The 11,895-nt window shown below is 31.9% G+C and overlaps 1 protein-coding gene across 1 annotated transcript in view; it reads left to right on the forward strand.

Annotated features, from left to right (window-relative positions):
* Positions 1–887: 887 nt before the first annotated feature.
* The window catches only part of LOC111085309, a gene marked incomplete at its 3' end in the record, with an annotated part of 17,944 nt that continues 6,936 nt past the window's right edge, over positions 888–11,895 (forward strand). Inside the window, exons 1-2 of the mRNA XM_022383289.1 lie at positions 888–1,028; positions 1,969–2,576. Coding sequence (XP_022238997.1) covers positions 888–1,028; positions 1,969–2,576 — 749 coding nt within the window. The remainder of the gene's footprint in view (positions 1,029–1,968; positions 2,577–11,895) is intronic.

Below are 11,895 nucleotides of genomic sequence, written 5' to 3' on the forward strand. Positions count from 1 at the left end.
GTTTCTTTTCTTCTCTATTATTATTATTTTTTCTTCTGTGGATCGCGATTTTGATGTATTTATGATTAGATTTATTATAATAGATTGATTTCATATATATACAGGTTCTACTGCTCAAGACTACTTGGTTTGTTTGTTTGTTTTTGAATTTCGCGCAAAGCTACACGAGGGCTATCTGCGCTAGCCGTCCCTAATTTAGCAGTGTAAGACTAGAGGGAAGGCAGCTAGTCATCACCACCCACCGCCAACTCTTGGGCTACTCTTAAGACTACTTGGAGTGTTAAACAAAACTTCTATCTTTATCATGGCATCCATTGTGGTTACTTTCTTATGTACATAGCATAATAAACTCTTGGATGTCCAGATTAAACATTGTTACTATAACAATGATGAAATTGAATTTTACATCCAAATTAAAAACAAAAACAAAACACGCTGGAATAAACGAACCATATCAAGCATCCACTCAGATTTTATATTTTTGTAATTCCATTTAGAGCAGTTATCTTCTCACAACTTGATATGCGGTGGAGTTGGCCTCAAATCATTTTATGGTTATTGTCTTTCTAGATATGAAGCTTGCGAACAGAATGTATTCCTACTTCTATGTAGGTCTTACTTCTAGTGATGCTTCTTCTTATTGGGATATATCTTACCTTTTCCATGCTTTCTGTTTTGATCTTATTTTCTGAAAACTTTTACATAGATATAATGTCTACGGTCAAGCTTTTCAACACGAGAAATAAAATTGTCTTACTTTAAGTTCCAATAAATATTTTTGCGCATAACTTGGTACTCAGTTTTTAGAACTTTTTCATATTTTTTTAGGAGAACCTTATGAGTTTATAATCGCACGAGCAGAAGCTAGTCTCCAAATTCTTACAAGGATGGCTGTCAATGTTGAATGCTTAGAAATTATGCTGAGTGGCTTGCAGAGTCACCTAGCGGGCTTTATTGAAATATCCGAAAGAGTAGATGGAGCCCGACTGCATAAACCTTTGGCAGAACTACTTACACAAGTGCTTTTGGTAAGTTGTTTAATTGAAATTTTACCCCAAGTATATTAGGTGAATTAAGCAGTTGAGCAAGTGTTATTTACAATCACAATACTTTACTATGCAATTTCGTTGCTATGTGAAACGATTTTAATAAAACTTGTATTCGTAGTCATTAAATGAATGCTTTTCGTAAAAACATGTGATCGAGATTCTTAACCAAGTATTTATAGAAAATCTCTGACTGAGCTTCCTAATCAAATGCTTCGATAAAGCTTATGATTAAGATGTTACTGGTAAAAAAAAAACACGTAGCTAAATTGTTAGTCTATTGCTTTGTAACTGAGCTGATGAACAAGTGTTTTTGTAAAATATTGAATCAGGCAAATAATCTATTATTGAACTTCAAATGGAAATATTAATTTTTGTCGTCAAATGTTATCAAGAGTATATAGTTAGTTATATTTTTTTGCGAATAAAATAAATAACATTATAACATTTGAAAAATAAAATCCTAAGTACGTCCTTAATTCATTGGAAGCTAGAAACGATCGAAAAATTACGTCCGAATACATTAGTTCCATCATACATAAATATACAATTCAATGAATGTTGAACAACCATGCGTTTTCAAAAGTAGATTATTTTGCCTTTAATTTTATACATAAACTTAATTAATATAAAAAAGCATGCGAAAAGCAGTTATGTGAATAAGATGGTAACTATACTTATGATCAATATCTGTTAATGTAAGAGCAGTAGCTTTTCTTCGATAAATTAAATATTTCATCGACAGCTGAAAAACACAACCAGTTACAAACGACCACTTAACTTGAGATACACAACAAACATTATAAAGCAATAAAACCACAAATATTAAAATAGAGTATTGATGTTAGTCTAGCAAAACAATAATATGGTTAAGATAGATTATTAAAAGAGTTGCTAATTTTTTTACCTGTTGTATTTCTAGACATCTCTGTGCGAATACGAAGAAGGTCTGCAAAGAAAACATTTATGTAAATCAAGAATACGAGAAGATTTCAAAAAACGTCTCTGTCTGCTGATGAAAATGACAGTAAGCTGTTTGCGTGGGGGTCAGTCCTTACAATATACAGGTCTGCTGACCATGAATAAAGTAGTAGATGTTTGCATAGTTCAAGGTGTGGCCTTACGTCGAGTGGACATTGAGGATGTTAATAAACATACATTAGATTGTCATTCGCTAAACATTAACAAAAATCAGTGCCAATTTTCTGCAGGGAATAGGTCAAGTGCTCCTGTGAACTGTGTTATTAATGCCAACAATAAGTCGTCTAACTCGCAAGACAGGGGAATGTATGGTCAGAAAGACGTGTCTAGTTCAGCACGTTGGTGGTCTTACACCAAAAAATCAACGACGAAAATTACTCCACTGATGCTGCACACAGATCCTGATAATGAGTTTGTTTTCCGAACACAAGGCGTTCTTGATGTTTTGTCTGAAGAAGGCGTTGATCTCTTACTGAACGTTCTGAATAATGCTATTACGTTACATAAAAGAGTTGTAGGTACTCGCCAACACTGCACACCAAGTCAAAGGTAAGTGAACTCTTATTCAATGTGTTGTAGATAAATGCGTTCATCTTTTTCCATCTGTAACATGTATACTTTCCATTTTTACTTGGAACATTCTGACTGTTTGTTTGTTTTTAATATTCACGAAAAACTACTGTAGGCTGTCTGCGCTAGCCATCCTGATTTTGAAGTGATAGGCTAGAGGGAAAGCAGTCAGTCAATACCACCAACTTCAAACTCTTGAGCTACCCCTTACCAACAAATAGTGGGATTTACTGACACATAAATAACACCCAATAGCTGAAAGGGTAAGAATGTTCGGTGACGATTTTCGATCCTGGGACACACAGATTGGGAGTCGATTGTTCTAACCACCAGGCCAAATATTTGGACTGGTCTATCGCTACCTGTAGAACATTCATTTATCCATCTATACTTTCAACACATACATCCTTATTTATGACATGGGCTAAGCGCAATCTAGCGGTTAGCTTGATGATTAAGGAGATGTTGTTCTGTGGTTCGCGGCCCATTTCCGCCAAAAATAAAATGAAATAAATAAATCACGCTTTTCACTTTGGGTACATTGTATTAGAGACTGTCAAATTCCACTATTTGGTCTGATAAGAGCAGTTTAAGTGGTGGGTGGTGTTGGTTAACCTCAAAATTAGGAGAGGTAGAGCAGATAGCCCTCGTACAACTTTGTCCGAAATCTAAAAACAAACAAAACAAAGTTACGACACGTTTAACCACCCACCTTTACCTGTGATGCATTCACCCCTCAATCTCTACCTGTGACACATATATTCTACCTACTTATCTCTATCTATTACGCCTTACACCTTTAATCTCTACCTGTGACATATCCATTCCTATGTTATTTATTCAATCCTATTTACAACACATTCATCATCCATCTTTATTTATCACACATTCATCCTCCCATCTCTATCATTACACATCTACTCATTCATTTCTCAGTTTGTGACATTTTGCTGTACTATATTTGATAGTAACAAGTTCATTCATTCAACTTTACTTACCATACAGTTTATCATTATCTTCAGCACATCTAGCCATTTATCTAATACTATGACAATACTAATATTTATGTGAGACACATCTGCCCACTCGTATCTCCGTGTGATTCGTTTCCGCTCTCGTTCCTGACAATTTTAATAAACTATCAGCTCAGTGTATATCTTTATTTGAAAGTAAAGTCAAACCACATTTACTAGTACTGCCAAACAAGAAAGTTGGAAAACGACAATAATCTCAGATGTACCTTGTGACGCTACTGACATTGGTAAGACAAGTTTCCATGTACAGCAAAAGTTGTAGTTAGTTCAATGTTTTCAATTAATTTTCCATACTGTTCGTCCCACTGTAAAGAACATTTCATAAGTATTTTTCATTCATAACCTATGTATATATTCGAAAAAAAAACAACAACAACAACATTGCTACAGAACAGGTGTTTGGAAGTGCATTTATTTAATTGATTGCTTTATGGTTTCAAGCTACACTATATGAAATTGTTCAGTTTCATTTTCCAAGCGAAATTAACACCGCTACTCCAGAAATTGAACCTTTCACCATCATGTGCTCGTTTCCTCATAGATTTTCCTTTGAAGGAAATGTTAGCGCTATGAATTAGGCGCGTAAATATTCGTAGCCCTCAGGAACTAAACATAAAAACTATTTGATTTTCTCTACCTAAGCGCGACTATGAACCAGCTAGATGGCATACAATCATTTCTCCTGGTAAATAATCGCTGTGATGCTATGTACGTTATATACTTTTTATTGTGCAGCGTCAAAATTATATTATGCTAATCTATAGCTGGTATTTTATTACTAGTTTCTCGTCCTTCAGTTTTCTGCTCTGCATTCGCAGAATATCGTGGCAAAGTGACTCTTATCTCTCGAGAACGTTTTAATTATATGTTCTGTTTAGCAAGGTAGATTGTGTATGACATTATGTATATGTTTCTACGTATGATGAATATATTCTATACGTACTAAATCTTTAGGAGGGTGTGTATTTATCAGTAAATGGATACATTTTTTGCCATAAGTTTGTTCTTTTTTTTTCTACAATTACTACCTCTCTGTTACAAAAGCAATAAGATAACTCGAACACCCTCTGCTGATATTTAAACATCCACGAAGGATTTGTTGCATGCTGGTATATTTTTTATGAATCATATCGATTTATATTAAAAAGTACCATTATGAAAATATACCATTATCTTCACTATGATAATATCTTAGACGTATACCACTATATTCACCACTCGATAAACTACCATTATAAAAATACCCTTGACGTATACTATTATCTTCACCACCCTATAAACTACCATTATAAAAATACCTTTGACGTATACCATTATCTTCACCACCCTACAAACTACCATTATAAAAATATCCTTGACGTATACTATTATCTTCACCACCCTATAAACTACCTTTATAAAAATACTGTAGACATATACCATTATCTTCATCACCCAAAAACTGCCATTATAAAAATATCCTAGACGTATACCATTATCTTCACCACCCTATAAACTACCATTATAATATTATCCTAGACGTATACCATTATCTTCAAAACTCGATAAACTACCATTATAAAAACATTCTTGACGTATACCATTATCTTCACTACCCTATAAACTACCATTATATAAATAACCTTGACGTATACCATTATCTTCACTACCTTATAAACTACCATTATAGTAATATCCTTGAGTGTAACATTATCTTCACCACCCTATAAACTAATATTGGAAAAATCATCTACACCATCATGCTAACGTTTAATTTTTTTCCCGCCAAAATCAAAGTGTTTAATCCATTGTCAACCCTTCACTTCACTGACTTTGGTATCATTCCAACAAATACTTCTGGAAAAATAGAATGTTGTTCGTTTACAAACATGGACACTTGGGAAGACTAATACCCTTCCTTAGAGCAGTAGAGCGGTGATAATGTATTCATTAATTAAGAGTTAATTACTTATCGATAGTTAATAATATGTTAATTACGTCTAATGAGAAATTAGTGTGATTTTCACTAGACAAGGGAAAAAACATTTTGTTTGAATATATTAAACAACTGCTAAGACAACATGGTACATCGTCAATCAAAACTGAATAAATCGACTATACATATAATAATCAAATCACTGTTTGAATATCCGATTATCAATATTTGGCACTGTAGTTGATAGACAGCAAAAGGAGCCTTAGAATAAACGAGCTGACTACCAAATCTGAATAAAATATTGATGGAAAAGCCTTAGATGTTTAGTCGGATGAAAAACAAAACGTGCAATTAGATTAATAGCTGATTTAATTCCTACTGGCAGTTGCAATAAGAAATTGTTAAAATGAGTATCCTTTATCATTTGCTTCAGTGGAGCTATCTCTACATAAGTTATTTAAAATTGAACATGAAAAGTAGGAAATATTCCCTAATTAATCATCAGGAAGTTTTTTCCGAATACATTACTAAATAGATTGATTTACTTCACAAGTAGGTTTAAAGTATTATATTTTATAACTACATTATAAACCTTTGGATTATCCTGCTCAGGTGTGGGAAGAAAAAAATAGCCTTTTTTACTTACAAGTCAAGAGCCTATGTTTTTGAGTAAACTCTTTGGTATCATAATATTTTCTGGGATAAAAGCAAAATGTTGTGTAATTTCATTTCCGCATATGACACGACTAACTAAGACACAAAGGTCAAGTAAGTGAGTTCACTTGTTCTAGAGGTCTCCTCGCATTTGACACGACTAACTAAGACACAAAGGTCAAGTAAGTGAGTTCACTTCTTCTAGAGCTCTCCTCGCATTTGACACGACTAACTAAGACACAAAGGTCAAGTAAGTGAGTTCACTTCTTCTAGAGCTCTCCTCGCATTTGACACGACTAACTAAGACATAAAGGTCAAGTAAGTGAGTTCACTTCTTCTAGAGCTCTCCTCCTTCTTAGGTTTTAAACCAGTTTTCGAGAAGGCAGAACAATGAATATATCTTAACATCTTATTACCTTAAACATATAAGATACTAAGGAGTAAGCAAGAATTCTGTCGTCAATGTATTTTGTTTAACAACTTCAAAATACTCTGCAGTCCAGTAGCTCGGCGGTAAGTTTGTGGACTTATAACGCATAAAGTCGGGTTTAGATACCCGTATTGAGCACATCATAGATAGCCCCTTGTGTGTAGCTAGCTTTATGCATAACTACAAACCAAAAAAATTCTTGCAGACAGAATATACAATTTTTTTATATTAAAGTGTCACAACGTAACACATTAGTACCACGTTTTTTGGTTATAAAGGAGTATAACTCTATTCGACTTAATAAGCTTTTCTGTGTAAGATTAGGGAGGGAATTAAACGTTATTAAAATAACAGTAAGTGATGTAATAACACAAACAGTGACTAGAACAATTATGACTGACAACATTCCTAAAACACAGAAGTTGAAATTGTCAACCATCTGTTCACAAAACAATATTCTGTTTATTTTATCCATTTTATTAGTTAATTGAATGGGTTTGTTAATTTTTGATTCACTTTCTATAAAGGTATGTAATTTAATAACTTTTTATCAAACCCTTAAATATGTCTAATCAGAAGCTCTGGTACATCACTGTGGTACATCACTTACTTCAAGCCAAACGCGAATATAAAGTGTTTTAAAATGAAATTTATGATAACTCATTTTATATCCAAAGTACATTCCATACTCTTATATTGTTGTTGTTTATTCGGAATCCACTGTTGTTTAAAATGTTGGTTGTACAAGAGGAAGTGAAATGCTTTAAATGTCACCTAACGACACATAATTCAGTATGTTCACATGTTTTACACCAGACTGTTGTGACATATACTGAGGTCTATCACGCTGGAATGAATCTAGCGGCATCAATGGATTGTAATTCTAATAGGAAGTAACGTCGTCTTCCTCGTCTATATACATTATCCTGATTTTCTTGCAGCTCCGGTATTTTCTGCTTACTTGTTTAAAAGAATCAATGAATGATATAAAACATAAAGAATAAATCCTACATCTTCAAAACTGTCACTAAAAAAGTAACGTATTAACTCAACTGAAGGTAGAAAAGCCTCTTCTCTCATTTGTCTGTTTTCATTATAATATTAGATTTAACATTTACTTTTCAACTTAAAACCAATGGCATACTTATTAAGCATATTAAGTCATTCTGAGTGGTTTTAGACTGAAATATGTAATTTTTTGCTGTACTCAGTCACGTACATGTTCTGCAATGCCTGCACATGTTTTTTAAAAGTCTGTCTGTCACGCTGTATTTAGTTATATTTCACCCAAAGCGTAGAAACCATTAATTTAGAATGTTTTTTGATTCATTCAGTAAACAATGGGTATTAAGTTTGAATTATTTTATTCTTATACGACATGTTATAAACTCAAGTGTGATTTAAATAAGTGCAGTTTCTTACAAAATAAACTCTCTTCTCAGAGCAGAAATTATTTTGTATTCTAACAACAAATCTATGACGCTTTGTAAAAGTTCTATTGTTCTTCAGTAGTAATACATTCAGATGTGATAGTTCAACTGTTTTCAAACAGTTAGTTTAATTCAATAGGAATACTTAAAAACCGAATTAGATTATTTAGAAAAATATTCCCAGTGAAAGCATTATATTTGTTTCGTCGATTCAGTAAAGAAAGTGTGTATCAAGACTCAAAATCTATTACAATAATACTCAATTTTTGTTTGTCCTGAAAATGCGCCAGCACTTTATTTTAACGGGTATAAACTAAAGGTGGATGTAAATATACTTTAGTAGACATTTTGTCCAACAACATATTAAAAGCTAGTCAAGGTTTTTAAAAAAGATCTAACAGTAGGTTGTAGAATAACATTGTAAGCTTATTTATTGATAGTATTAAGTACGGTAAAGTTTAGCAAAAAACGTACACTAGTTACAGTGTTAATTTATCTTTTTATCGAATATAAGCCGTATTTAATAAAGACTTAACTAATGTTAGGCCTGAGACAAGTGGACTTATAGATTTCGGTGTCTGCGATTAGAATTATTTTGTATAATTATAGAATTCCTGTATTTAATGAAGTACTGTTGCAATAAAAATAAAAATACTAATCCGGCCGCAAATATTCTGCGGGTCTCTGTTAGTTTAAAAATATTATTGTATTTCAAAGTCACAAGGCAGTCATACTTGATTAGTCGTCTTAGTAAGTGTATATAATATACACAATGTTAAAGTATTTTAACCTAATGTAAGGTATCTTTCCCCATCGTAGTTCAGTGAAACGTCTAAGTTTTTTAATACCCATCTGGTGGTGTACTTTTCTTTAATGGTACTACATCTTAGCCATTTAATTTACTCACAGTTCTGTACCCCTTTCTTTAATATTAGTTCATCCAGTTTTATAATGTTATAAAACACCGAGTATCATATTTCCCCTTTAATATACATCCAATATTTATACCTTTTCCATTGACCTACAATTACAAGTAAACCATGTCTTTAATACACGTTCAGTCGTTCATCGTTCCTTTTGATGTATTTGCTATCTTATAGTCACACAGCTTTTCGTCTGATTTTTAAAGATTTTAATTTTTTTTAAAGCACAGCTAGTCTGATAATAATACATCTAGTGTTCGCTTTTCTTTAATAAAATCGTTTTTAATACCCCTTCAATATAAATCTTGTCTTGTACCCCTTCTTGATATACATCAAGTTCTATACTTCTTTCCTTAACATCTAGTATTTTTCGTTTTCTTAATGTACACCTAGTTTTTACAACTTTTGTGAAAATATGAAATCTTGAACTTAAACCTTTATTATACTTATAATGTAATGCCGGATAATAATATGTTTAATTTACATTCAGGCTTAAAACTAAATGCACATTTAAGAATGGTATAAAAAAATTTTATCTTAATGCAGCTTATTCTTGTGCACCTTTAAATAATTTATATTCTGTATTTCACCTCATTTGATTTTCTGTGTTATACCATTCTTTTAATATCATTCAGTCATATCTCACTCGTTAACATACGATCAGTTTTGTACCCCTTTCCTTGATATATATCGAGTCTTGTATACTCCAACCCTTTTCTTAATGCCTATACCTATACCCTTTTCCTTAAAGTATTCTCTATTATATATCCATTTTTGAATATACATTCATAAAAGATAATTAAATATTCCTTTCCTTCGTGCATGCTCTTTCATGATTGTCCATATACCTATAACTCCTACTTGTTTAAATTGTACCGTATTCTTACACTAAATTACACCCAGTCTTCTAGTATATTGATTATCTAAATGGATCCTTAATTCTTGTTTGTTTAACTAAACATATAATAATACTCTATCTTTACTTCAACCTTTGTGCTCGCTCTCAAAGTATTATTTTTAGTGAAGAATGGGGAAAATGTTCATATTATTGAAATTCTCTACCGGTTTCTTAAAAAGGTAACAGTTACAAAACTATATTCTGTATTGTAAAGATTTAGCACGTTTTTGTAGTTAAACTTGCATCTTGAGAATGAACCAACATATACTTTATATATTTACTCATCTACATTAATAATGAGATCCGCTTGAAAGTTATGAATTCAGTCCGTTGGATTAGTATTAGATTAATCTGAAATTTTATATTTATAAAAAGACAAGAAATTATCAGTTTCTAATAAGATTTTCCACAGAGACACGGAGGATTGATTTGTTTATCTCAAATTTCGTTTAATAGTATTTTAGTTTTATAACTCAACAGTTGATAAGTCCAATCCAACAAACAATTTACTCATCCTTTCTATATGCTGATTTTTACAAGAATTTCCTCTAACTCAGAAGTGAATAATATTCAAGAAACTGCTTACTTACCTTTGATATAACTGATTTTTATAAGAATATTTTACAAATCAATAGGTGATGATAATATAATTTCAACAGCTCATTTATTCTTACTAAACACTGATTTAACAAGCAGTTGGATTATTCTGACTTTAGGTCCTTACTCAAGAATATTTTACAATTCAACGGACTATATTATTTATTCAATTCAATAAACATTTGAGTTGTCTTTAGTATAGATTTTTAACTCAATAATATTTTATAATTCATCAGTTAGTGTTATAAATCAGTGTGCTGTCAAAATGTCCAACCTGCTTATTGAATTAAAAAAACAACAACAAAAAACAATGTAACCTACTGTTGTTTGATCATACAGTTCTACTTATTAGCCTTCATGGCTGAAAGAAAAAGTTGTGTATCATTACCTGGAGATTAAACGTCGTTTTTTGTTTCTAACTTTATTGACAAAATATGTAAATCCTTCCATTTTGCACTACGAATTTACAATAAGCACTTGGATTATTCTGATTATAACTGTTTTTCTCGAGAATATTTTACAACTCAGGTTAATATTGTTGACCTGATTTAGTAAATAGTTCTTTTTCTTCTCTGTTATTTGTTTTACTCCCACCGGGGTATTTTACTGTTCTAAAGTTATTGCTGTGGATCAAATTCAAAAAGTAGTTCTTTATGCTGATACCATAAAGTTGAGTTACATAACATTTTGTAACTCTTAACATATAATATTGTTCATCTAACTCATCAAGCAATTCATTTCAACGGAGTTACCTCTACTTCAAGTAATTAAATACGACTGATTGCAAGCTCCTTTAGTAATTAATTTAGCTCAACTCATCAGAAAATGTACATATAGACTAATCATACATCAACCCTCAGGGTGTTTTGTTTATGACAGGCGGATGAAACTAACAAGAAACGGTAACAATCTTAACGAGAATTAACTGATTCTCCTTGAAGCTTTACACTCATGTTTGTAGTTTGAAACTGGTTTCACTAATTCAAGAATGAAACTAAGCCCATACAAATGCTACGTAGAAGATGCGCTTTTAATATGAAGGTTGAATTCGTTACAATTATTCATTTGTTACCCAAAATACTGTTGTTTACAGCAGTTCTAGTTCACATATCAAATAAATATGAATTGATATAAAGAAAAGGCCTGTTATACTGATATGATGTATCGTATAATACTGCAGTGTCAAGTATAAAATAAACCACAATCTACAAGGTGTGTCCAAAAATACAACATTATTATTGCTATTGATTGTAGCTGAAACATTCATTATTGTGTGTCTTTGTGTAGGTACTAAGTTATTTTAATATTAAAAGGGCAGATAAAGATAATAACTTGTTTGACCAGAAGCACAATGCTCAAAGTTAAACTCAGTTTTTTTTTTGTTTTTTTTTTAATTTTCGCGCAAAGCTACACGAGG

The sequence above is a fragment of the Limulus polyphemus genome, unplaced genomic scaffold, assembly GCF_000517525.1.
Source record: "Limulus polyphemus unplaced genomic scaffold, Limulus_polyphemus-2.1.2 Scaffold323, whole genome shotgun sequence".
NCBI classification, from domain to species: domain Eukaryota; kingdom Metazoa; phylum Arthropoda; class Merostomata; order Xiphosura; family Limulidae; genus Limulus; species Limulus polyphemus.